The sequence below is a fragment of the Hirundo rustica genome, chromosome 24 (genome assembly GCF_015227805.2).
Source record: "Hirundo rustica isolate bHirRus1 chromosome 24, bHirRus1.pri.v3, whole genome shotgun sequence".
Lineage (NCBI taxonomy): Eukaryota > Metazoa > Chordata > Aves > Passeriformes > Hirundinidae > Hirundo > Hirundo rustica.
In genome coordinates this window covers 272209-298673 of record NC_053473.1, presented here as the reverse complement: position 1 = coordinate 298673, position 26465 = coordinate 272209, and the positions used below count along the sequence as shown (strand labels likewise).

The window sequence follows — 26465 nt, the reverse complement described above, 5'->3', positions numbered from 1 at the left end:
TCAGAGGCCGGGCCCGGCCCAGCCGGCAATGGGGGGCCCAACCTGGGCTACCCCCGCTCCCCATGCAGGCAGCAGCTTCTGAAAGCCCGGCCGCCCAAAGGGGCAGCAGAGCCCGACCCGGGCTGGGCCCAGCTCGACTACAGTTACCTCATGGCAGATCACCGAAGCGAGAGAGAGAGCGGTCAGCAGCAGATTAGTTTTAAATGTTCCTCCCAAAGTCGCACTGACACTTCTCATTGGTCAACTTAGCTGCCAATATCCCAGCTTGCTTTTTGATACGTCCTTGTCCTCCCCCCCCCCCCCCCCCCCCCCCCCAACCCACACTACAGTCAGAGCCGGGAAAAACATTTTACATTTCTCTATATCTAAAAAACAAAATTGTGCCAACCCATGATAGTCTCTAAAGGAAAGGAAATCAATCCTAATACTAATGTGGAACCACATTATTGTGCATATGGTCTTCTGACATTAAGATGAGTATTTGTCACAAAATCTATTTATACAGGTACATGAAACACATGGATTTGAAGGATGCTGCAGCAGCAGGACCTGACACAACCAGGCACCTCTTGCATTCACCCAACAGCTTCAACAAATGGTCCAGAAGCCACTCAAAGATAAACCATTTCATCCAAAGTAACTGCGCTAAAACTACTCAAGATCCAACATATCTCCTGAGGTCAGGTCACAAGCAAGAGGCACCATTAGCAGGGCAAAGAATGGAGGACAGTGCTTTGGCCAGCTCAGCTGGCCCCTGCCTCTCCCCTCATGCCTTTTTTTGGTACACAGCAGGTGATGTCTGAGGGAATTTTGGTTTATTCTGTCATTCGGGCCACTTTTCTTTTTGAAGTGTTTTCTTCGGAATGGTCACGTTTTACCTTTATTTCCATGGGGTCATCTGCATCATCTACAGTGAGAAATAAAGGATTAAAGTTTGCAAAGTCTTCTCTGACTTCAGTAAGGTGAAGATACAAAGTATCAGAAAAATGCTTCTGTTCATAGGCAACAAGAAATCATGGAATCCCAGGGTGGATAGGTTGGAAGGGGCCTTAAAGCTCATTTCATTCCACCCCGTGCCATGGGCAGGGACACCTTCCACATTGCTCCAAGTGCCCTCCAACTCCTTAGCCCTTACTCGATTCCAACATCTGCTCACCTGTAAGAGCTGGTTTTCATACTGTGTTGTGATAACACTTGGAGTCAGGGACTCTCCAAATTTTGGCTCTATCTCCAGCAGAACTCTCAACATTTAGTCCCTGGTACCACAGGGTTGCTGGAAGGACTGCCAGCATACAGTGGTTATATCTGCACTATTCCAGCGTGTGACTTCCTGGACACATTAATCCATTCCAGGGTTTGGAACAATTAATGCCCTCAGATCAGAACAATGAAGGAAGGAATAGCTAAGATTCCCGTCAGCTGCTGCATGTTGGGTTTCTATAATATAGAGAGGCTGCTGTGGCCCACTGTTAAATAAAAAGGTATTTTGTCACTTAAACTCCATTATGGAGCCAGGCTGAGAGAGCTGGGAATGTTCAGCCTGGAGAAGAGAAGGCTCTGAGGAGACCTTAGAGACCCTTCCTAAGGGGCCTCCGGGAGAGCTGGAGAGGGATGTGGGACAAGGGACTGGAGGGACAGGACAAGGGAGAATGGCTTCCACTGCCAGAGGACAGTTAGGTGGGATATTGGGACAAAATTCTTCCCTGTGAGGGTGGTGAGGCCCCAGCCCAGGGTGCCCAGAGAAGCTGTGGCTGCACCATGCCCAGAAGTGTCCAAAGCCAGGTTGGCCAGGCCTTGGAGCAACCTGGGATAGTGGAAGGCGTCCTTGCCGATGGCAGGGAGTGGAATGAGATGAGCTTTAATGTCCCTTCCCACCCAAGCCAGGCTGAAATTCCATGTTTTACTATGAAGGATTCCTCTGAGTTCAGCATAGGCCCTGGGATTTCGATTTTAAGAGCACAGGTGCTATAAGTGACGCATATGTGTGACCTACTTTAACTAATTACTTGAGGCTCAGCAGAGTTTGAATGTTCTAGCCTTACCTGATAACTGCCTGTTTGTTATCCATAGGATTAAGTAATGCAGAAAACCATGCCAAAAGGTAAATTTCTTGGACCAACTCATCTCTCCAGAGCTTTGAGCTCAGTGAGAATCTCAGTCACTGCTATAGCACAGGGCAGATCACGGTACCAAGGACAAACAAGAATGTTCTTATTTACAAGAGGCATGGGCAGACCTGCAGAGATTTCTGCACCTTTTAGATACACCCAGCCAGCCTGGGGCTGGGGGGTCAAGGCAGGTAGAGAAGATCTGGTTTTGGGAAGGCATTTCTGCGGCAGGCAGGAGGATGCTCCAAGGGAAGAGGGAAGGAAGAAAAGGCTCACACTCTTGTTCTTGCACTTGGGACAGGGTTTTAACAGTAAAAAGAACAGCTGCGCATGATGTTGGTATCCAAAAAGGAAAAGCCTCCTGGAAAAGCACCCAAAGCCAAGCCCCAAGAGCCCTGGGTTCCTGGGGACAGCCTGTGTGTCACAGCACAGGGAACATGGGTGCTGCAGCACCTCTCACCTCTTGTGAGCTGGGCTGTTCTGTGCTGCTCCTCTCTGACCTGTTTCATCAGCTGTAGGTTGTGGTCACTGGCTTCCTTGTGGTTCACCATGGGGAAGGGGTAATCCTGACCTGGGCAACGTGGAAACAGAGCCTTTACCATACTCAGCAAGGACATTTTCCCTCGATTTCAGTTACTTCTGGCTTTTCTTATACGGAAGTGCCTAATCCTCTCCATCAAAGAGAAGAGCTCCCACTTTGACATAAGAGCCCTCAAAGATGTGTTAGGGCAGGAATTAAAGCACAAGATGCTCTAATACTATTTAAAGCACCCAAGCATCCAAGATGGATAAATTCAAAGGCGAAAATATGGAGTGATCCAAGAGTTTTAGAACAAAGTTGAGGCAAAAATATGTACTGTGAAATGAGACTCCAATAAAAAATGTTAATGGAGAATGAACTGAGAGAAGGTTGATGGATTCATCCATTTTTAGAAGATAAATGGCTTAAGTTCTAAGTGGGATGCTTCCATCTCATATACATTTGTTTTGGATAGTTAGCAGCAATCCTTAATAAGAAATGTGAATTATTTACCTATGATACATCCTGCTTGCTTCTGCTCCTCTTCAGATGCTGTCCAGGGCTCGTAGATGTACTTGGAGGGAAAGTTCTTTAGTATAGGCAAATATTTCCTACAAAACAGGGATAATAGGGGGGGTTACAATCCTGCAGGCAAATATTCATACATTCAGAGAAGTGTAAACCAACCTATGTCATGTTAATATTGATATTACAATCCATGGGAAAGTTCTGATTCACTCTCCACCAAAAAATTTGGTTTATATTCTTAAACCTCCATAAGTGATATCTTCCAAAAGTTAACTTCACAGCATAGAATATATGGGGTAAATTAAACAGTATTTCATTTTGATTTCCTCCTAAATATGGTTTTAACATTTTCACTGACATTTCAGCCTAAACATTAACAAATTTAAAAAACAAACTAATTTTAAAAAATTGTTCCAGAATGGCAGCGTTGTTCCTCAGCACAGGTATTGTGCTGACAATACCTTGACAATACCCAAATCCACACAGGATGGGAGGAAGAGATGTGTGGAAATGGAGCTGTTTACTCAATATTAACACAGTTAGCCCAGGAAACCCTGCAGTGCTTTGAGAGAGCACTTCAGCACATTATGGAGAGACAATTGAATGAGACTCTGAAGCAAGGAGTGGAAAGAAATCCTATGTGTGTGCAACTAAAGGATGGCAGGGTTAGATGGGATATTGGGATATTCCTCCCTATGAGTGTGCTGAGGCCCTGGCACAGGTTGTCCAGAGAAGCTGTGGCTGCCCCATCCTTGGAACTGTCCAAGGCCAGGATAGAGAAACCATAGGATAGTCGAAGGTGTCCCTGCCCATGGCAGGGAGTGGAATTGGATGAGGTTTAAGGTCCCTTCCAAGCACATCCCAGAACTCTATGAAAAGCCAGAAACAAAGAGCAGACTGGAGCAGGGAAGCTGTGGGAAGTTCTAGTCAAGTCCTTTAGAAAGAGGAGCCAGCCTGGTGCTGGAGGCAACAAGTGCTCATGAATGCAAGCCCTGTTCAGCCGTCATTTGGAATGACATGCTTCTCCATGCCTCAGTTTCCTCACGTGTTCAACAAAACCATTGCTATGAGCCCTGTTTAACAGGTGTATGTGTTTCAATCTGATCCAATTCATCAGCTCCTGCTGTCAGAGGAGCTTCAGAAGCTTTCAGAGATATTGTGGAGTGGGGTGTCCCCTGACCTGATGTAGTTGCCCTGGGGGTCTGTGCGCTTCCCGAAGTGGACAGGGCAGAAGATCCGTGTGTACTGGTGGAAGAAGGCACTGGCTGACAGCCACATCCAGTTCCCAGCATTGATGCTGTAGTCAGCATCTAAAAGCAGCTCTTCAAACACCTGCATATCAGGGATGGGAAGAGAGAGAGACAAACTCCTGAAATGGCTGCGTTGCAAAAACTAGACAAAACCAGGCTGGGAGGTGAAGGGTGGGGATTTGCTGCTGGGAAGCACAGCACTGTGGGGCCTGGGCTGCCTTCTCATAGGCACACCAAGAATGCTCTCCACAGACAGAAGGAAGACAGAGCAACCCAAAAACTCTGGGTTTAGGACCTGCTACAAACTGAGCATGTCTCCACCAGTATTCTTGTTATTCAAAAATCATGAGGATTTGGGGAAGGGAATGATCTCTCACCACTGCACTGAGTGACAAATAGATTCCATAAACCCTGAGATCCACAGGAAGGGGCAGAACTAAACTCTGCTCTGCAGAACCCTCCACTGTTAGATTCAGGCTGTGCAAGGGTTTCTCAGGGCCAGGCAGAAGAGGAAAATAAAAGCCAGCAGTGAACCTTCATTCCCTCTTCCCAGCTGATCCAAAGGTGCCCCCGTGTCAGGAAGCAGGCGACAGCATGCCGAGCCAGGTGATGGATCCAACCTTCCTGGCGCAGCTGGGTCATAATGGCATCAATCCATGGGAACCCTGTCTGTGCCTGCAGCAGAACAGGAACATCAGCTCTCCACTCATACACTGCTTTCAGAGATGGTTTGGGTGGGAAAGGATTTTAAAGCCCATTCTACCCCCTGCCATGGGCAGAGACACCTTCCACTATCCCAGGTTGCTCCAAGCCCCAACCAACCTGGCCTTGGACACTTCCAGGCATGGGACAGTCACAGCTTCTCTGGGCAACCCAGGCCAGGACCTCATCACTCTCACAGGGAAGAATTCTGTCCCAACATCCCATCTAACCCTGCCCTCTGTCAGTTTGAAGCCATTCCCCCTTATCCTGTGACTCCATCCCTTTTCCAAAGTCCCTCTCCAGCTCTCCTGGAGCCCCTTTAGGAACTGGAAGGGGCTCTTAGGTATCCTTAGAGCCTTCTCTTCTCCAGGCTGAACATTGCCAGCTCTCACAGCCCAAATACACACCACCGTTAGACCCCTCAAACCGCCAGCAGGGATCGATCAAGGGAAGGGGAAAGCTCCAAGCTCCAACGCAGCTGCTGTGGCAATACACCTCATTACCGTTTTCCATTTGTGGAGCTTCTCTGCATCCTTGTACCAACAGATCTGGAGGCAGATGGGGTTCCCAGCCATCTGGGTGAAGTTGGGGGTTGCTGATGCTACTGTATAGAAGAATTCCCTCCACAACAGCTGCCCTTGGAGCGACACTGGTGGCAGAGAGTGGTGCTTTGCCTGCGAAAGACACAAGGTGACAGCTTCAGTTCATAAATATCATTGCAGCCTCACTCATTTTGTGACTGCCAGGCTTATAAAATAAAGATTAATCTGACTACAATACTGGTTTCCAGGCACTGTAGTGTTCAAGTCAAGGAAATCAAAGATCTGAGGCAATGCTGTCTGGCCCAAAGCAAAGCCAAACTGCCAGACCTCAGTGTTACATCAAACATTCTCCATCTACCTTCCAAAACAGTGTCACACTGGGATTTCTTACACTAAGCATGTGTTTATTAACATGTTAACTGAATTCAGGTGGCTCAACCATGTCTCAAAAGATAATCTTAAGACAGAGGTAAAGGAGGACCTTGGTTTTCTTGGGTTTCAAGACCACTTTTTCTTAAGAATCAAACAAGATTTCAGAAAGTGGTCTTTGTTTCGGCTACAACTAAACACATCTAAGACAAAACCAGTTGATTTCCCGAAACAAAATGGCATAAACCAATCAAAAACTTCCCTTAACCACCAGACAGACAAATAAAATTCTTGAATTTTAGGAAGGTTATCCTGGGCTTCCATGCTGATCCCAGGTCTGATTGCTCCCTATTCATAGAACTGCGATTTGGGCTGGAATGGACCTTAAAGCCCTGTTCACTCCACGCTCTACCATGGGCAGGGATACCTTCCACTATCCCAGGTTGCTCCAAGCCCTGGCCAACCTGGCCTTGAACACTTCCGGGCATAGGGCAGCCACAACTTCTCTGGGCAACCTGGGCCAGGGCCTCATCATCCTCACAGGGAAGAATTTCTTCCCAACATTTAATCCCAAGCTGCTCTCTTTCAGTTTGAAGCCATTCCCCCTTATCCTGTCACTACAGTTCCTGATGAAAATATGAATTCAGAATATTAATATCCTGTTTCTAAAACTTAATTGGGAAGAGCTGCAGACATTCACAGGTGTTTCACACAACATGAAGCCACTCCACAGACTTCATGGGACACTGTGAGAAGACATTTACAAGGCAGCATTTTTTGATATACCAGGTCTCCACCAAGACGATCTGAGTGTTAAATCCTGCCTCCCATGCCACATGTCACAGTTTTGAATTTGCTTACCTAGGACTGATTATGTTCTTACCTGAGCATAAATGTTTGATAACCTATAAAAAAATGTCCGAACTGACAGACAGCCCATACTGAAATATGGGCTCAGGCCTGTGGTGCTTGGAAGCAGTGAGTTTGGGATTGTCCTTGGTTTAGTAAAACTTGCCACCCAGCCCTGAAATGAAAACAGAAATTTGGACTCAGACAGCACAAGATGACATATGTCCAGTAATAAACAGAGGAAAGCTCTGAGAACTGGCTTCACTATCACAGGGGCTTGTTTGATATCGTGCCTGGAAGACACTCCCGCTTCCCAGAAACAAGGTAACAAAATCCAAACCCAAGCTGCCACCCGTCTCCAAGCCAAGCTGGGCACTGATCTCAGCCCACCAGGAGCCACCACCCTGTGTTCCATGAGGACTGACCTGGTCAGTTAAGTGTCGCTCCAGGCGCTGCAGCCCCTCGGTCTCCCCTCCTCGCCAAGGGGAAAGGCTCTCTGGGGAAATCTTCAAATCCACAGGAAGAGGCACCCTGTAACGCTCAGCTAGACCCGAGTCAGGGGCCCTACATCTCCTGAGGTGAGAGAGAAAACTCTTTGAGAGGAGCAGCAGGACCCAGGAGAAAGAGGCAGCCCCTGTCCATGGCACACACCAAGCCTCCTCTATCACAGTCCAACCAGAGCACAGGGAATGAAAGCACACAGAGAAATCCAGGCTGTACTCTCCTGGGGAAGAAGAGTTCATCCTGCAATTGCTCCAGGGAATTCTAGCCTGAATTGGGGCAAGAGGAACAGTTGTAACGTGTTACAGTGCTCAGAGCAGTCAGCTGCAGCCACAGCTCCGACCCCTTTTAGTTCCCATGCCCTACACAAGGTTTAGAGACAGCTCCTCTCCAGCTGCTCCCAGCTGTCACATTCATCCCTAGGAGAGAACTAAGAGCCTCCTCAGACCCTAAACCAAATTATGGTGCTGTCTCCAAAGGCTGCTCCAGCTCCTGTGCCCCTGCGAAGTTGCTCTGGAGAGGTTTCACAGAATCCAAGAGTGGTTTGGATTGGAAGGGACGTTAAAGCCCATTTCACTCCACCTTCTGCCATGGGCAGGGACACCTTCCACTATCCCAGGTTGCTACAAGCCCTGGCCAACCTGGCTTTGGACACTTTCAGGGATGGGGCAACCACAGCTTCTCTGGGCAACCTGTGCCAGGGCCTCAGCACCCTCAAAGGGAAGAATGTTGTCCCAGCATGTAATCCAAACCTTCTCTCTTTCAGTTTCATAGGGAAGGAGGCAGATCAGCTTCCTGGGCAACCTCGGCTGCTCTTTCCTAACCAAGGTGGGGACTTCCCAGGCCCACACCCCTGAGCAACCCCCCACATCTCCTCAGCCTCAGTTGCTGAGGCTTCCCAAGGCCCCTGCTCCCCATATGGCTGGAAGAGCATCAGTTTGGTTTTTCTTCCCCCCTGTAAAATACAGATGAAGAGGCCCAAGGAAGTGCTGGTGGCACAGAGATTTCTCACAACCCATGAATGAACTTAGACATCAACAGATCTTGGTACTTACCTGGACAAACCTGTGCTCAGCCCTGCTGCAGACACCTACAGAGGAGGGGCCAGTGCAACTCTCAGAGCACTGATATAGCTCAGGCCTGCTGGGAAGCATGTGAACCACTTATCTCTCATCAGCATTAATTTTATAAGTCCAAACAAAAAAATTAGGCAAGAAAGGGGAAGAAAACAGTGCTAGAAAAAAACATAGGAACTTATATATCCCAGTACTTACATGACTCTTGTCATCAGACTGTCTGAGGACAATGTTCAGGAATTAACAGGACTCCCCCAAGATGGGAGGATCCAAGCCTGGGTTGGTAGCACTTAGCTGAGGCTATGCAGGAGACACCTGATATTGAATCCCAAGTACCTGCAGTCCTATTCCAGCTTTCTCCTGCCCCAGTCTTACCTCCCTTGGGATCACTGACCTATCCTCATGCAGAGCTAAACAAAAGACCTCCTTGAGTCTGAACTTCTTCTCAAGTCCTGGGAGACACAAGCTCAGTCCCTCTTTCACACATAGCAGAGTGGAGGAGAGACTTAAAGCCAGAAGGGAACACTAGGATTATTCCACTGAACTTCCTGCATAAAACAAACTATAGTGGTTCATCCAATTCCTGTCCAAAGTCTTGAGAGGAACATAGAGCATGCCTTTGAGTAAATTGCCCAGGCTTTCCTCTGTAGGAGTTTGACATCTCTTAAAAGCTTTTTTCAAGGTGCCTTGCAAAAGCTTAAGACCTTCATGGAATACAGAATCATTACGGTTGGAAAAGACCTTTAAATCATTGAATCCAAACATTACTTTGTGAGGTGTCCCACATGGTAGAAAAATCTGCTGCACAAATATCAAGAGATGAGTATCAGACCATTCCACCATCTGCTGTCCCCTCCCAACAAGAGTCACATCCCCTGTATAGAGAATCAATAACCCTCCAAGCACAGAAATAAAACAAGAAAACATTTAAAATTCCTCATTATCATTTGGCCCTGGCTCTTCTTTTTGGCAGAGAAAGATGATCAGCAATTCCCACTCCCTGGCTGGTACTTACTGGAAGTCTTCTGCTGTGAGGTTTCGGACAGGTTCCTCAGGGTCACCAAGCAGAGACAAAATGTGAAGGAACCTCTTGTAAGTTAATGGGGGACTCCCACCATTTAGGTCCAAAATCCTTAAAAAAACCCACAAAAACAAGATCTCTTTTCGCACAACAGAAACCAAGGAAAAAGCTAGAACTTGCAGTGGACAGGAAGGTGACATCACAGGCTATAACGACTCCATTAGTGCAACTGAATGTGGAAATACAAGATTTTACAAGTAAAACTCCCCTGGGTGAATGTACATCTATCCCAAAAGCAGTTTCTCAGGACTTAAGACAACAAAATTGGGATCAGGATTCCAGCCATGGCTTCACCTGCACAGCCATACACAGCCAGAACACACATCACAGGGTGCAGGACGCCTCTGGTGTCACAAAAAACAGGTTCAGGGCAGTAAATAGCTGTTCTCTCTAAATAACTGTCACCTGTGCAAACAGCCTGAATTCAAGACAGCATGTTACACACATCCATTCACTTACATAATTTAGGGGTTTTGCACAACTGGAGTTTTAGGGCTGGTTTAGTTATTACTGCTTTCCTTCTTAGTAATTTTAATATCTTCTGTCATTCAGCACTGAGTAACAGCTTGGATACAAGTGTATTCAGACATGAGTGAAAGTTGATTTGAAACATTTTGAAAAAATCTGACACCAAAAACTCTTTACCGTATTTAATAGAACTTTTACAAGTCCTACTAAATGTGTTAGAGAAATTCTTCCACTCTGTTTAAGAGTAAGTTTTTAGGTGAATTAAACTGCCCAAAAGGAAGAAGTTAACCAGCTCTTTTGGCTGATATCCTAAAACCTGTGTACAATCTCTTCTATTCCTTCCAAGAGAGCAACACACAAAGTTTCTCCAGCAAACAGCACCGTATTCACCTCAGACAGTCCAATTTTCTCCAAAGGAAAAAAACCAAGACACTTGGCCTTTTCTCTTCTAAAGTGACCTCCCTGAAAACCCTAGCGGGCTGAGGGCAGTCACATACCTCTGGGTATCATACAGGCTGTGGCCCACCAGGGAGAGCACCTCAAAGCCCAGCTCTGCCCCCAGGCGCTGGATGTTGGCCTCCATCTCCTTGTAAAATGGCTCCATCTCTGCATCCAGTGTCACTTGCGTGATATTCCACTTCTGGATGTGATCCCTAAGAACACTCTCATACTCCCCTTGAATAACCAGCAAGCAGGAGCCCAGCTGGGCCAAGTTTTTGTGGAGATCCTCAAGAGACTGGAGTAGGAAGTGCCAGCGCAGGGTCCCAATGTGCATGGAGGAGGTCAGGAATGCTCTGTCCAGGATGTACACGGGGTACAGGGCTTCTGAGGACTCCAGGGCAGCCAGCAGCACTGGGTTGTCGTGGAGCCGGAGCTCCTTCCGGAAAAGGTGAATGGTGCGATGCAGCATCCTGGCTACAGGAGGAAGGCAGCCCTTGGCTTTCAGAATATCAAATCCCTATAAAGAGCAAGGTCAATTAACAATTAGAAAGAGAGCTCCAAAAAAAAATCCTCATTAGTTTTTAACCACAAACTTCTTGTTTGATAAGTTTTCATGAGAGAGAAATGCAGGAACAAGACCAAACCTCTCCTCTAGCCCCACTGTTCAGCAGCAGGATCACCATCCAGCTCCACAAAAAATGGTCTCTGCTTCAAATGAGTCACTCAAATCCTTAAATTAAATCTCTCAATGAAATTACATCCCAATAACACTCACCAGAAGGAAGGAATCAAAACAGATGGAGCTGCCAGAGCTCCATTTAGTAGACAAACACCTTTTAACCCCACAGATGTGACTGTCAGCAAACCCTCTGGAAGCCATCAGCTGATTTCAAGGAGGGCCACAGGAGCAATCAGCTCATCAGAGACCTGGTACAATACTCCTTCTGTCAGGTGATTTTAGTAGGAGACATCTAAATTTATGGATTTCACAGAATCCCAGACTGGTTTGGGTTGGAAGAAACATTAAAACCCATCCAGTTCCACCCCCTGCCATGGGTAGGGACACCTTCCACTATCCCAGGTTGCTCCAAGCCCCAGCCAACCTGGCTTTGGACACTTCCAGACATGGGGCAGCCACAGCTTCTCTGGGCAACCTGGGCCAGGGCCTCAGCACCCTCACAGGAAACAATTTCTTCCAATATCCCATCTCACCATGCCCTCCAGCAGTTTGAAGCCATTCCTCCTTGTACAAAGTCCCTCTCTAGCTCTCTTGGAGCCCCTTTAGGCCCTGGAAGGGGCTCTGAGGTCTCCCCTTTTCTTCACTAGGCTGGACATCCCCAGCTCTCCCAGCTTGCCTCCAGAGCAGAGCTGGGTGTGATACTGACACAAAACTCCTCTTGATTCATACATTTTTTCCCTTTGAACCACTTCAGCTGAGTTCAGAGGGTTGGCAGGAGTGCTGACCCTAGGTCTTAGGCTCAAGTGGTTCAGGGTACAGTTTGGGAAGCAGCTCCCAAGCTCTGGCTGCCCTGCTCAGGACGATGGACTCAGCAGATGCCAGGAAGCAAAGGAGGAGCCCCAGCTGCCACCTTGTGTCTGCTCCAAACCCAGCTGCACCTCCTAAACTTGCTTTCCCTTGTAAATTTGGGAAAGTTCAATGCCCACCTCCCAGGTGGGTCCCCACCTGCTGCTAATTTCAAGCCTTATTCCCAGGGGAGAATTAAGACATTAGCGATTAGCAAGGAACCAAACAACAATTCCGAATCCAACTCAGCTCTTCCAGCCAAACAGCTCCACTCACCCCCTCACCCATGGCTGCACCAGGCAACTCAGCCCTTGTCCCCGCTAAAGCCAGGGGCTTTAGCAGCTTTTCCATAAATCTGATTTGCTCTGTTCTCAAACACATGCACCAGTAGCACCTAGACAGACCTACTTTGTTACAACCCCCCAGTAAGGCCCCAAACTCACAAGTGTGGGGTGTTCTGCCCTGCGGCCCAGCTCGGCACCACCCTGCACCCACTTCCTGGGAGAACCGGAAAAACCAGGTGACTCCTGCTGCTCAGGGGAGCACCCAGCTGGCATTTTTGGGTACTAAACCATGCAAAGTGTGCTGGAAGAGTCTCCTGCACCCTATGCATCACCTATCCTTACTGAGGGACTGCTCCAGTCAGGGGCTCCATGGCCCCCGCAGCCTTTGGGGCTGTCCCCAGCCCTGTGGCCCCACATGGTCTGGAGGGTCACCCCAAACCCAGGGCCCTGCAGCCTCATGATGCCTGTGGGATCACACTCACCCTGTGCCCTTGGTCTCACACAACTGGGAGTGCTCTGAGCGCAGTGCCTCACACAGCCCATGGGATAAGTCCCCAGGCTGGGACCCATCCCACCTCATCCCATCCCTTCCAGTGATGGCATCCCTGCAGAGGAGCAGTGGGGAGCAGGATCACACCACAACAGGGACTAGGCACAGGGCGGGGGGGCCCAGGCCAGGGTCTGACTGGGCTGTAGGGTCTGGGTCAGGAGCAGCTCTGGGGATCCCGCTAAAGGGGACTGGAGGAATCAGAGCTAGGGGGACAAAGATTTTATTAAAAGAGGCTGGGAGAAGCAGGGGCTGAAGCTCACTGAGAAGGGAGGAAGCCTAGAGCCAAAAAGGTGTCAAAGCTGGGTGAGGAGCTCAGATCCCCCACTGGGAGGGAAGGAATGGGGAGAAGGATCACTTGTGCAGGCCATGGGTCGTGTCAGAAAGGAACTGCGCTCTCAGACACTCCTGTCCTGTCACGTGGAAAGGAAACATGCTTTTGGATGCTAGAGAAGGCAGAGCAGGTGCTGTCATTGACTCCATGTTGGGATTTATCTACTGTCACTCTTCCACCCCTTCGTGAGCCAGTAACTCAAGTCTGTTCACCCAGCAATGATGGACAGCCTCCCTGCCACATCCAGATCACATCTGTTCCTCAAAAATCAACCAGGCAGGCAGAAAATACACCTCATACTTGATTCATCCCTGCACTTTGGGACAGGTACACCAAGACAGAAAGAAGGGAAAACCAGGCCTTACCTTGAGGGCTGCACAGCTGACACTCCGGGGTCTTTACAACATGTAACTCCAAAAAGAGGAGTTCACACAATCACTGATCGTAGCCCTCCTGCTGCTGAGCATTTCTCTCCAGAGGCAGGAATCTGCTGGAGGGATGCAAGGGCTGTCAGCGGTGCTATCCAACACCCATTGTCCTGGTCCTGTTCCTACAGGCATCCAGAAAGAGTTGCCCAGGTTTAAACACCCCTAAATACCACGAATACATGTACTGAGGTGGTTTTCTGCATCAAAGACAGTCTAAGCTACTCAAGCTTTTGTCTTAACTCCCAAGAGAGCAGGAGGAGGATTGCAGGCAGCTCCTCCCTGGTCCTATTGGCCCTTGGAGCTGGCAGAGCCAGATGAGGCAGGACAGACCAAGCCCTAGGAACTGGGAAGAGAAATTTTTAAGTTTTCTTCTGTGGGGGCACTCTCCATTGTCAAATGCTCCTTGACTATATCCTGGCTGCTTCAGAAGCAACAGTGAAACAGACAGACACAGGTGTCAGACACTTGGAGAGAGCAGCCTCACACCTACCCTCTGAAACCACAGTCTGGGCTTGGGAAGTGGAATAATTATCACCAGTAAGTTGTTTAATGTTGTCGTGATTTGACAGGCTTGAGAACAATTCTAAATTGGGATCTAAGGAATGAATTTTTTTTTTGCCTTAATTTCGTTCCATAATCCCATTCTCCATACCTGAGGCAACCTGACTCCAGCCTCTAGGTTCTTTCCTCTGTTTGAATACTTTAGGTGATAAATACGGTACTGGATACAGCTTTGATGCAAGAAAATGGCATATTGGGTCAGAGAAGGAAATAAGTCCCAAACCCATCCAAGTGCAGGGGCTTGGTTGGGGCTTCTCCTGCAGCAAGTCGAGAACCACCACCGGGAGTCTCCACCCATGGGGGACGGGGCGGAGGGAAGGTGGAGGAGACGGGCAGAGGCTCCAGGACCTCCTGCCCGGGCCCCTCAGGCAGGCGGGGAAGTGGCGAGGAGGGAACGGGGGAAGGCAGCTCCGCAGCAGCTGGCGCGAACGGGCCAGCCTCGCCTCCCACCTCCTCCCTGGGGGCCTCCCTAAGCCCGCCTTTACCTCCTTCCCCACGGCCCGTGGTGCCGGCAAGCGTGGCGCCGGTTCCTCGCCCCACGGGGCTGGTTACACAACGCCGACCGCGACGGGTGAGTTATGTAAGGACCGCTCCCAGCGGGGCCCTGCCCGCGGTCGGCGGAGCTTTAACGCAGTTCAGGGTGGGAGGTTCCCAGGGCTGGAGCATCCTAGAGCCGGGGATCCCAGAGCGGCTCCTGTCCCGCTCCCGCCTCCCCACCACGGCCTCAGGCCACACCCCCCGCTCCCATCACACCCTCAGGCCACACCCCCGCTCCCACCACAGCCTCAGGCCACACCCCCGCTCCCAGCACAGCCTCAGGCCACACCCCCACACCCAGCACAGCCTCAGGCCACACCCCCACTCCCAGCACAGCCTCAGGCCACACCCCCACTCCCAGCACAGCCTCAGGCCACACCCCCGCTCCCACCACAGCCTCAGGCCGCACCCCCCGCTCCCCACCACAGCCTCAGTCCATACTCCCCGCTGCCCACACCCCCGCTCCCACCACAGCCTCAGGCCACACCCCCGCTCCCACCACAGCCTCAGTCCATACTCCCCGCTCCCCACACCCCCGCTCCCACCACAGCCTCAGGCCACACCCCCACACCCAGCACAGCCTCAGGCCACACCCCCACTCCCAGCACAGCCTCAGGCCACACCCCCGCTCCCACCACAGCCTCAGGCCGCACCCCCCCGCTCCCCACCACAGCCTCAGTCCATACTCCCCGCTGCCCACACCCCCGCTCCCACCACAGCCTCAGGCCACACCCCCGCTCCCACCACAGCCTCAGTCCATACTCCCCGCTCCCCACACCCCCGCTCCCACCACAGCCTCAGGCCACACCCCCGCTCCCACCACAGCCTCAGTCCATACTCCCCGCTCCCCACACCCCCCGCTCCCCACCACAGCCTCAGGCCACACCCCCCGCTCCCCACCACAGCCTCAGGCCACACACTCCGCTCCCCACCAGCCCCACTCATTTTAAAGAGGGGCGGGGCTTGAGTTCCCGCCCGCAGCGCTCGCTCAATGTCAGCGCCCGCTCAATGGCAGCGCCCCAATTCAATTGCGGGGGCGAGGCTGAGGCCCTGCGCCCTGGCCAGCCCAATCAGCACCCAAGGGGCTGCCAGGGGGCGGGGCTTCCTGACAGGCGTCCGCCCGTTGCCAGGTGATAGCGGACGTCCGGCCCCCGCCGCGCGCCGCCTCAAGGGTCTGGGCGGCGGGAGCCCGGGGTTTGGTCGTTGAAGGGGGAGCGTTAATTAAAGTGAGGAGGTAATTAGTAAGCAGAGAGGCTGGAAGCCGTTCCGAAGGGATTGTGTGAGGGCTTCTGTAGGGGTGAGGCTATGGGTGGCGGTTCCCGTCCCTGGGGAGTGGGGGTGTAGCTCTTTTCCGTGTGCTGGGGTAATTAGACTGAGGGGTAAATAAATAGGCTGATGGGGGTGGGTGGTGAAACGCTTCTTCAGTGGGGATAGTCAGGCTAGGAGTGCAGTGAAACTGAGGAGTGCTCGGGCCGGGGAGTCTGTGTCCTGTTAATGGTGCCTGAGGGAAAGATAATCCCTGGAAGGGGCAGTTAGGCCTAGGGGAGTGTCCGCCATCCTCAGGGGGAGTGGTTAGAGCTGTGGTGGGTTATCGAACCAAGTTCCTCTTGGGGTGGACTGGTGGGTGTCCCCATGTCCTTGTCCTTGGGGACTAGGGGTGGGCAGAGTAGACTCCTGCTTTGGGAGTGTCAGGGGCATTGCTGTAGTAGGGAGTGGCCTATCTCTGAAGCAGCTTTTGGGTTTCCTCCTGCACAGGAAGGGGGAGATGGGACCTTTGGGTAGGAAGGGGGACTGATGGGTGGCCCCAGCAGGGCAGTGGGTACCTTAACCACAAAGGGACACAGGTGGTCTTAGAGCAGATGTTACAGTTGCATAAGGGGTTTGGAGCCTGGTCATGGCCTCCCAGTACATTAGGGCTTGTTAAACCCCAGGGTTTCTTAGAATCATCTGGAGACTGAGGGGATGGGATAGATTATATCTCATGCCCCTCCTCCAGCTGGGTGCAAGAGCAGCTCCAGAAACTGGGTCAGCCTCTCTGTCACTTTGTTATCACATCAGGATAACAGCTCAAAATCCATATTCTCAGCCAAAAAAAGTTCTCAAAGTACTGTTTTTGAAAATCCAGGTTTGTCAGGAATAGAATTTCGTTTCAGAGCTCTACCACCATGCAGAGAGCATCACGGCTGACAAGGGAGCTCTCGCTCCTGGCTACAGAGCCACCTCCAGGCATCACTTGCTGGCAGAATGGACAGCTCGACAACCTGCGGGCACGTACGTACCTTGGGAACTCCCAAAGGCAAGGTTGGACTTCTGTTTGCTGCTAGGTCTGCATGCTTTGGGCTTTATAGGCTATGTGGAAGTGTTGGATTTTAGTTTCCTTTAAACATAGCTTGGCCTGTGCCTTGGCTGGTCTGCCCTTAGTTTCAGTTGCTGGGGGGTGGAACTGGTCTTACATAAGATGATATTTTTTATTCCTGGATTCTCCCCTGTGAGGCCCTGGCAGAGGCTGCCCAGAGAAGCTGTAGCTGCCCTGTGCCTGGGAGTGTCCAGGTTAGATGAGGCTTGGAGTAACCTGATATAGTGGAAGGGGTTCCTGGAACTGGATGGTCTTTAAGGTCCCTCCCAACCCTTAACATTCTATGATTCTGTCACCTGAGCAGCTCTGTAACTGTGGGAGGTACATGGGGACTGCTGGAGAACGAGATGACCTTGAAGGTCCCTTCCAACCCAAACCATTCTGTAACTCTGATTTTGAATGCAATTCTTGTATTTTCATCTTGCTCCTAAAGAAATTATAGGAGGTGTGGATACACCATATGAGAAAGGAATATTCAACCTGGAAATCATAGTTCCTGAAAGGTAAGTGGGCAATAGGATCTAGCTAGATTAATTAAGAAGGAATTCTCCCCTGTGAGGGTGGAGAGGCCCTGGCCCAGATTGTCCAGAGAAGCGTGGCTGCCCCATCCCTGGAAGTTTCTAAGGCCAGGTTGGACAGGGCTTGGAGCATCCTGGGATAATGGAAGGGGGTGGAGCAAAATGCGCTTTAAGGCCCCTTCCAACCCAAACTAGGCTGATTCTGATTAAGTAGTTGGTGCTTTAAATATGAGTAAACTGATGTAAGGTATTTGCTGTAAATGCTAACATGTGAGTCTTTCCTTTATCTTCTCAACAAGGAACTGAGACCCTCTTTTTAAGGAATGCAAGTTTTCTAGTAGCTGATACACTTATTTTGCATCGAACGTCAAAGATGTGTGATTAAAAACCTAAAAGTGCAATGATAAGATTTTTGCCTCATCATACTCTCTCAAAGTTTTCAGGAAGGAGCTTGTTCATCAGTACAAAGTTTCTTTTGTTGTTCCCTTGTAGAAGACTGTCTAGGGAAATTGGACACAGCTGGAAGCAGCAAAGGCAGAGCACTACCTCTGAGGATTTGTGGGGCAGGGTGTCATGTGGGCTAGGAGGAGGAAATTATGTCATTGCTTGGGTGACAAAACAACTGGGCCGATAGATACAACAATAACTTTTGTTTCTTCATGCTTTTCCCTTCAGGTACCCGTTTGAGCCACCAAAGATTCGCTTCCTGACCCCCATCTACCATCCCAACATTGACTCTGCTGGAAGGATTTGCCTGGATGTTCTAAAGTTACCCCCAAAGGTAAGACAGTGCTTGGGTGTTGCTAAGTGAGCCTGGGTAGGATAATGAACTCCTTATCTTCTTCTTGTAAAAGCCTGATTGAATGTCTGTTTGCTCCTGATTTATTTACAGGGAGCAGACAATTAAGTTTTGAGTGGCATCTCCTTTGTTAGAGGCCAGCACATGATGTTTTTTGTTCCATATAAGTTTCCAAGGCTTTAAAGATTGGAGTCAAAAGGTATTAGGTGTGAAAATGAGTTGCCCCAACACAGCAGAGATGTGCAGGATACAGCCCATAGAATCATGGAATTTCCTGAGTTGGAAGGGACACACAAGGATCATCAGGGCCAAGACCTGGATTTGCACAGGACAAGCCCAAAGTCCCACCGTGTGCCTGGGCGCTTTGTCCAAATCCTTCTTGAGCTCTGGCAGTCTTGGAGCCATGACCACTGCCCTGGTTGTTAGTTGGGCTTCCTTGGAGCCTTGTAATTGAGAGTGGGTCTGGTGTTTTCCATGGGGCATTAAGTGCTGGAAATCCCAAGGCAGCTGTGGGCAGGCTGGGTTGAAGTGCAGTGGCCTCTGAGGTGTCTCTGGGCTGCCGTGTGCTGGCTTCTCTCTTTGACCTGCTGCTCTCGTCCTGTTTCCTTACAGGGTGCATGGAGGCCTTCCCTGAACATCTCCACTCTGCTGACTTCCATCCAGCTGCTGATGGCAGAGCCTAACCCTGATGACCCTCTCATGGCCGATATTGTACGTGAGCTCCTCTTCCTTTCTCCTGGCCGTGGGCACAGGTGGGGAGGGAGTGGGGGGCTGGATTTAGACTCAAATTCCACTCCACACACTCTGGATTGGCACACTAGGAGCACGGCCTGACCTGGATCAGCTGGGGCATCCCTGGGCTTCCCTGAGGCAGCTGAGGCCAGAAGAGATGGTCAAGGTCTTGTCTTCAAGCCATTATCTTCAGTGCAAATGGTAGCATGAGTTCTTCAAGCAAACTAAATGAATTACACTTTATGCTTGTTGCGGTTTTAGTCTGGTTTAGGAGTCCTAAAGCCAGACTCGGTCCCAGCTTCTCTATTCAATCAAATCTCTGTCTTTGTCTTGCTTTTCCCATTTAGTCCTCGGAGTACAAGTACAACAAGCAGCTGTTCCTGCTCAACGCCAGGGAGTGGACCAAGAAATACGCAGGGCAGTTGAAGGTAAGGACTATGCTCTGCTCACTTGGTGTAGCTCCCTCTTGGTCTACAGTCCTTCTGTCTCAGTTTTCTTTTCACAGTTGCTTTGTTCTTCTTCCCCTTCTGCTCTGTGGTTTGAGTCTTTATTTAATTTCATTATATTATTTTAAGCTCATTACATTCTCTCCTAGTTAAATATACTCATTCACAAATAACTGCCATGCTGCTCAAGGAGGAGGGACAGATGGAAAAACCGTTAGTGATCCTGCAGCCCTGTTCTCTCTCAGCACTGTTCCCTGTCCTCCTGTGCCTGATGCCTACCTGTGCCAGTTCTCCACCTGCTCATCCATTTACTGACTGGTCTCTCTGCTCCCTGGTGGAGTTCAGCCTTCCTCCCATCATCGTTCCTCTCTTCCTGCCTCCTTTCCTCTCTGTCATCTCACCAATGAGTCTTTTAGAAATGAAATCACACTTAAGCAGATCAAAACCTCTGCCCAAAAATCAGTTACCTTTGGGCGTTCTCCCTTCCCTTGGTGCCTTCCCTTGCTGCATCTGATTTGGGTAGCAAACACCCTTTTTGGGATAGGAATATCTTCCCTGTGGGAGCCATGCTCTCTGCTGCATCTCTGAATGCATTTCCAAGTTAACTGTGGTTGTCAGAAGGGCACAGAGTGAAGCCATTCCTGCAACAGCACACAGAGCCCTGGAGCGACTCAACACGTCTTCTACTGCTCTCCCCCTTCTACTGCTCTCCTGTCATCCCCCTTCCTAAAAATCGCAGCAGTGAGAGCAGAATAACAAAGGCTCACTGAGTAAGAGCCAGAGTACGGTCGGCTCTCACCTTGGTGGAGCACAGGGCATTCCAATGGCTGTAAAATTAAGTTATTCACAGCTCTTTTATTTCTTGGGTCATCACAGGCTTCCAAGCCTTTGGACGAGAAAATCATCCAAAGTGAAACAAGTACCAGCAGTGAATCAACCATGCAGAAAAGGAAAGGGGTTAACATCAGTAGGAGGGAGAAGAAATCCCGCCCAGATTCCTGAGAGGGTTTTGTCCTCTTCCCCTCACACGGGTACTAGCAAAGAGTCTGCCTTTAAAGGGCTGCACCACCTTTGGGTTTCTGTTTCCTTGGGGTGCTATTTTTTTGCAAAATGTTCCATTATATTAATAAAATATAAAGCTTTAATTTTTATCTGTTTTTCCGTTTTGTTGAGTGGAGGTTTTGGAATATTTGAAAGGTGTGTTGATGTGGCACAGCCTGGGTTTTGGTTGCGGGGGAAGGCAGCAGGAGTAGCTTCTGTGAGAAGCTGCTAGAAGCTTCCACTATGTCTGACAGGGCCGATCTCTGATGGCTCTGAAGATGGACATGTTGCTGGCCCGGTTAGAGACGTTGGCCTCTGTGATGACATATTTAAGAAGAAAATCAAAAGAGTGCAGGGGCAGTTTTCCCCTGGGGGTGGGGAGGCACTGCTGTGCTGGTGTGGCCCGCAGCAAGCCTTGCCTGCCTGGCCACCCCTAGCCAACCACTGCAGGCAGAAGGGCGGGGGCAGTGTCTCCCCTTCCCGGTGCCCCACGTGAGGAGGGGTGTTAAATGGCACCAGTGCTACACTGGCCACTGTCCACTCAATGGCAATGGGGCCACCTGGCCAGCGACAGGACCAGGGTAAGTGGTTCCCTGATGTGGAACCTAGGCAAGATCAACTTCTCAGCGCTGCAGGATCTTGCAAGAATTAGTGGGATTTGTTGGCAAGAGTACCTACAACCAGTAGTTTTTCTTCTAGTCAGAGAAGAGGAGGAAGAGGACATGTGAGAGGAAAAAAACATGGCAGCACCAAGGTCAGTGAGGGAGGAGGTTGGAGCCAAGGTTTCTCTGCAAGCCAGGGTGAGGATCATGGTGAAACAAACCGTCCCCCTGTAATGCATGAAGTCCACAGGGGATGCAGAAATTCACTTACAGCCTGTGAGAAAAGGGCTCATGCGGGTGTATGCCAGAGAAAGCTGTAATCTAGGGGGAGACCCGAACAGAGAGAGAGGAGAAGGGTCCTTACTTCCAAACTAGAGCAGCCTGTCCTTAAAGGACTACACACCCATGGACGAGTGACCCACACCACAGCAGTTTTGGCAAGACTCTTTGCCTGTGGGAGTGACTTCATGGCACAGCAAGATAAAAGACTCCACTCTCTGAGCAAACAGAAGATCTCAAGTGACAAACTGACCAGAACCCCCATACCCTGTCTCCCTGCACTGATGGTAGGAAAGACAGAGGGGCTGGGGGAGAAAATAGGTGTTTTAAAGGCTTATTTTACTTCTCATTCTCCTTTTCTGACTCGGTTGATACCATATTTACTTTATACCTTTAAATTTGAACTTGTTTTGCCCTTAGTGTTTTTTTCTCCCGGTCCTCATTTCAACTCATGACCCCTTTGGTTTTTTCCCTCTCCTCTGCCCAACTGTATCAGCAGAGGTTAAGCAAAAGACTTTTGTGCCTGGCATTTGGCCAGCGTCAAACCATGACAAAAGGAAAACTGGAACCACTGCTTCAGCTTCCAGTTACCAACTTTCAGAGACATGGGAACAGCACCAAGTAGTTCAGTTTCTATTTTCACAATCAACTGAGAGCAGGAGCTGAGCAGCAGACAGCTTGTGGAATCCTTTCCCAGGAAAGGGTTGGTTTTCCTTGTAACCTCAAGGGCTAAGTCATTAAACTCAAGTCTTACAACTCTCCAGAGCAGTCTGTTGAGTTCCAGTTGGACCATTTAGGATAACCTGGATGGTGTCTTGGCTCTGTTGTGATTCCAGGAGGTGGCCAGTGCCAAGAACCAGCTCACGGCTGGTGAGGAAGAGCCCAAAGGATTCCTAGAGATCTGGGAGGATGGATGTGGAAGAGTGGAATGTGATGTGCAGCGTGAAGAGTGTGAGAGGATGGGGTAAGGAGGACAATTCTTGGTGCTTCCACAGACCCAAAGATGAGGGCTGGCAGCAGATTGCAGTAGGAGCAAGTCAGGTGCTTGGCCTCTTGCTCTGCAGGTTCCCTGCTGGAAATTTAACTCATGTCCTGTCCCTGCTCCCAAAAGAGTGAGGCAAGCCCATCTCTGGAGCAGAGACAGGACTCAGCAAGGTTCACAATGCCTGGGAAGCAATGAAGCTCAGTGATGAGCTGATCTCTGCTGGGTGAGGAAAGGCCGTGTCCTCGGCTGCTTCCAAAGCCCCTGGCGTGTCCCTGTCCCACTTAGTCGAAGTTGTAGTAAAGGCAGAAGGCGAAGAACATGGCAAAGATCTGGAATGATGGAAGTGGGAGAGGGTCAGCCCCATGGCAGGGCCAAGCCAGGCCAGGCTGTGGTTGGAAGGAGAAAGGGGCTGGAGGATCCCTGGCCTGGGGCCATCACTGTACCCCTTGAGGGGCCTGGGCCAGCTGTCCCTTGCTGCACAGGGACACCAGGGTGAGGAGACCCAGGGGAAGTAACACAAACCCTCCCTTGTTCCTTCATCTGTCCCATCTGCCGCAGAGAGCAGGCTCTGTACCCCGAGACAGACCTGAGCCCCTTTGTGCTCTCCCTCCCCACTGAGCAACCCCCCCTACAAAGCTACAAAGATTGGACACTGCCTGCCCTGTCCCCGGTCCCCCTCATTACCTCAATGCCCAGCACAGCTAAGCTGCAGGTCCCAGGGAGGGAGATGTACCTCTGCAGGGTCCTGCCGAAGGTAGAGAAGCAGCCCTGGGGCAGAGAGCGGAGGGAGGGGCTCTCTCGTGTTCCCCATGGCCACAGGGAGCCCAGAGGGGGACTGGGTTACACAGGGATGGGGGGTCCCTTGTGGGGCAGGATGAGCTGAGGACTTTGGGAGCCACTGGGCTGTGGAACCACAGGGAGGCAATTTCCCTGGCTTCTGTTCCTTATGCTCTGCTCCATAAGCCTGGGAAGGGCTGAGGTTGGGACAGGGGCACAGACACAGCAGAGTTGTGCTGTACCTGCTCGTGGATGTAGCCAGGGCTTCTATCCTGGCACTGCTCCCAGCCCAGGAGCTCTCCCGCCTGCAGAAGCCCATCCCGGGCACAGCATGCCTGTGGCCATGGCATCCCTGGGTGCAGCTCCTGGAAGCGGGAGCCGTTCCCAAAGTCTTCAGGTCCTAAAACACCACAACATGAGAACTGGAACAGAAGGGAAACACTATCAGCGTGGTCACCTTTGGTTGATCCTCTGTGTCCCCCAGGAACCTCCCAGCTGCTCACCGTGACCATGAAGGTGTTCCAGGCTGTGGAGAAGATCTCAGCACTCTCGTCCCCACCGTAGTTCCTCTGCAACTCAGACAGGAAGTGCTCAGGCTGGACCTGTGAAATTGGTGCCAGAGCTGGGACTGTTCCTCTCTCACTCTGCTCAGCACCAGCTCCTTTTGAGGGGAATTGGGCACCCAGTGGATCCTCCCCATCTGCTTTGTGGTTTGTGTTGTGGCACTGATGACAGAGGTGAGGGGTTGTCCCTACACCAGCCCCAGTTGCCTGGTGAACTGAGCCATCACCATGGTGTGACAGAGGGGATGGTGCCAGTACCTGTTTCCAGTGCACCAGGAAGAGAATGGCCCCAACAAGCTGCATGAGGAAGACAAGGCTGACGAGGATGAAGAACTGGAAGGCAGCAGGTGAAGGAGTCAGAGACTAGCCTGATCCCACAGGCAGTTTGCTCACATTATCCCTGCCCTCCTCTGCACCAGCCCTGCCTGTGCTCTGTGTCTCTGAGACCAGGAATGAACAGCTCCTGGGGACAGATGCCACATCTCTGACCACTGTGGCTGCAAGGCAGGGGTTAAAAAACAAGCACTGTCTGCTAGCGACTGGGGATGCTGAAGAAATGGGGGTCTTGGTGCTCAAATAGGCATTTCTGCCCCTCACCAGCAGTGGAGTCATCTTGGAAATGCCATCTGGGACAAGCCAGTGGCTTCAGAGAGAATTGACCCTACTTGGTGGCTTTAAAAATCCTCTGGGCTCTAAATTGAAACTCACAAGATGGGGAGTGGATGGCAGGACATGCTGAGGATGAGGAATACCAGCTCCTCTAGGAATACCTGCATTCCCCACCCCCCTCCAGCTCTTGACTCCTGCCCCCAGTGCCTCCTGTCCACACCCTGCAGCCCCTTCCCACTCATCTTTCCTCCCTCACCAGAAGTAGGAGAGGGCGACTCCGGCGCAGGGCCCCGCAGCAGCCCAGGAAGCCCAGCAGGGACAGGGCAATGCCCACGGCCAGCAGCAGCCATGCACCTGCGCTCAGCACAGCCCTGGCAGCCACGATGTCCTGGAAACCGGCTGGGTCCACGGCCACCCAGACTCCCATGCCTGCCAGGCATGTCCCCCCAGCCTGCAGGGGAGTGCAGGAGATGATCATGTGCTATGGGGATGTCCAAGGCTTGGGCCCCTTCCTGGGGATGGGTTCACCCACCCCGAGCCAGACACAAATGTCACCCCTTGGGGGATGCTTCAACCTTTGGTTCCCTCCCTGGGACTGGTGTCACCCACCCCTGAGCCAGCTGGAGTTGTCGCTCCCCAGGCACAGGTTCCCTCCACCCCTGCACCCCACGGGGCCCAGAAGGACTCACAAACACCAGCACGTTGAAGACGAACATCAGATACTTCATGCAGGTCAAAACACCCATGGGGACACTGGGAGGGGGGACACAGCAGTGTTTGTCCCTGTGGAGGGGAGAGCAGAGCCCTGGCCACAGCCAGCCCTGTCTTGTCCTGGACCCCATGGATGCAGACTCCCAAAATTCCCAGATCATTTTCTATCCCGACCATCTCGCATGACACCTCAAAAAGCCCCAAACCTGTGTCCTCTCCAAATCCATGTCCGCTCCCAACCACATGTCCCCTTCATATCCCATGTCCCCAGTCCTGTGTCCTGTCCAAACCCCGTGTCCCCTCCAAATCCCGCGTCCCCTCCAAATCTTGTGTCCCCCTCAAATCTTACATCCCCTACAAACCCATGTCCTCTCTAAATCTTGTGTTCCCTTTAGCCCCCACACCACTTACCCTGCGGGGTGGTGGGTGACCCAGGTACCTCCAACCTTCCCTGGTGCTGCCAGCGCCTATATAACATCACAGAGGTTGGAAAATCCCTCCCCCCTTCCTACTCCAGCAGCCCCCAAGAAATCCCTTCCAGCGGCGGGGCCATGAATGATTGATGGGGAACAGGATCCACCACTGTGCTGCTGGCGGCTGGGAGTCTCCAGCTCTTGTCAGCCAAGGAAATTAATCCTGTGGGTAGGGAAAGATGAGCCGCCCCACCAGGCCGGGAGTGACCTCGGCCATTGATTATTGCTGTGGCCGGTTGGGGAAGCCCTCACTGGCCACGCAGGAGACACATGGGCAGGCAAGTGGTGCTGCAGGGGCTATTGGCTTTTGGGTACAGAGGGGCATCCTAGATGGACGACAGGGTCTGTCATCTCTTGTTAACCACTTTAGGAGCTCTCTGAACACAGAGTCACGTTAGAAAGGAAACATTATTTATTCTGCACCAAGTATAAAGAGGACGTTTCCAAAACCAAGCACACCGAGAGGTAAAAGGTTAAATACAGTAAAATTTACATGAACCAGCCAATCTAAAGCATATTCTTTGCCTGCCTAATGCATTTTTCTTTTGGTGATGTGACTTTGCTCAGTGCTTGAAACCCAAAGTTCTTTTCTTCATTAAAGCATCTTCTGTTGGACAAGCTGAATTACGACAGCTACGTTTGTAAAAGCTGAGAGAATTCATCCTGGGGGCAGATAACTCAACTTGATGACGGTGTCAGTGTCACCGCAGCCCCAGGGGCCCTCGGGGGCGCTGTCCCGGGGTGCCAGCAGGGGGCAGCCGAGCGCGCAGACACAAAGCTGCGCGGCGCGGCCAGAGCGCCTTCCGCCGGCACCCAGGGGGGCGGCCCGGCCAATTGCAGAGGGCGGTGGCTAGCGGGGCGGGAGCAAAGAGAGACAGACAGCGATTTCTACCAATCATAGAGCCCTCTTGCCAGGGGGGGCC

At 51.1% G+C, this 26465-nt stretch overlaps 2 protein-coding genes across 29 annotated transcripts; one reads left to right on the top strand and one right to left on the bottom strand.

Moving 5' to 3' along the window:
* Positions 1–474: 474 nt before the first annotated feature.
* LOC120762876 (cryptochrome-1-like) lies at positions 475–14904 on the bottom strand. Of its 8 annotated transcripts, XM_058423476.1 has the most exons (13): positions 14893–14904; positions 14600–14781; positions 13491–13615; positions 10492–10952; positions 9461–9577; positions 7294–7441; positions 6903–7043; positions 5612–5782; positions 4941–5081; positions 4337–4488; positions 3142–3239; positions 2569–2679; positions 475–907 (listed from the first exon to the last, which is right to left on the bottom strand). In XM_058423476.1, the coding sequence occupies exons 4-13, from the start codon at positions 10902–10904 to the stop codon at positions 816–818; spliced, it is 1584 nt and encodes a 527-aa protein (XP_058279459.1). In that variant the 5' UTR covers positions 10905–10952; positions 13491–13615; positions 14600–14781; positions 14893–14904; the 3' UTR covers positions 475–815. The 8 variants fall into 8 exon arrangements, with proteins under 8 accessions (XP_058279459.1, XP_039941661.1, XP_039941662.1 ...); XM_040085727.1 differs by lacking the exon at positions 14893–14904 and having other exon boundaries at positions 14600–14834; XM_040085728.2 differs by lacking the exon at positions 14893–14904 and having other exon boundaries at positions 13491–13612; positions 14600–14834.
* Positions 14905–15673: 769 nt separating this feature from the next.
* Positions 15674–26166, top strand: UBE2T (ubiquitin conjugating enzyme E2 T). 21 transcript variants are annotated; one of them, XM_040085855.2, is made up of 8 exons: positions 15674–15781; positions 16777–16952; positions 17441–17510; positions 18201–18306; positions 18937–19035; positions 19404–19484; positions 22261–22388; positions 23671–26166. In XM_040085855.2, the coding sequence occupies exons 2-8, from the start codon at positions 16817–16819 to the stop codon at positions 23792–23794; spliced, it is 744 nt and encodes a 247-aa protein (XP_039941789.1). In that variant the 5' UTR covers positions 15674–15781; positions 16777–16816; the 3' UTR covers positions 23795–26166. The 21 variants fall into 21 exon arrangements, with proteins under 21 accessions (XP_039941789.1, XP_039941792.1, XP_039941800.1 ...); XM_040085858.2 differs by having other exon boundaries at positions 15694–15781; positions 16805–16952; XM_040085866.2 differs by having other exon boundaries at positions 15705–15781; positions 16805–16922.
* The last annotated feature ends 299 nt before the right edge of the window (positions 26167–26465 follow it).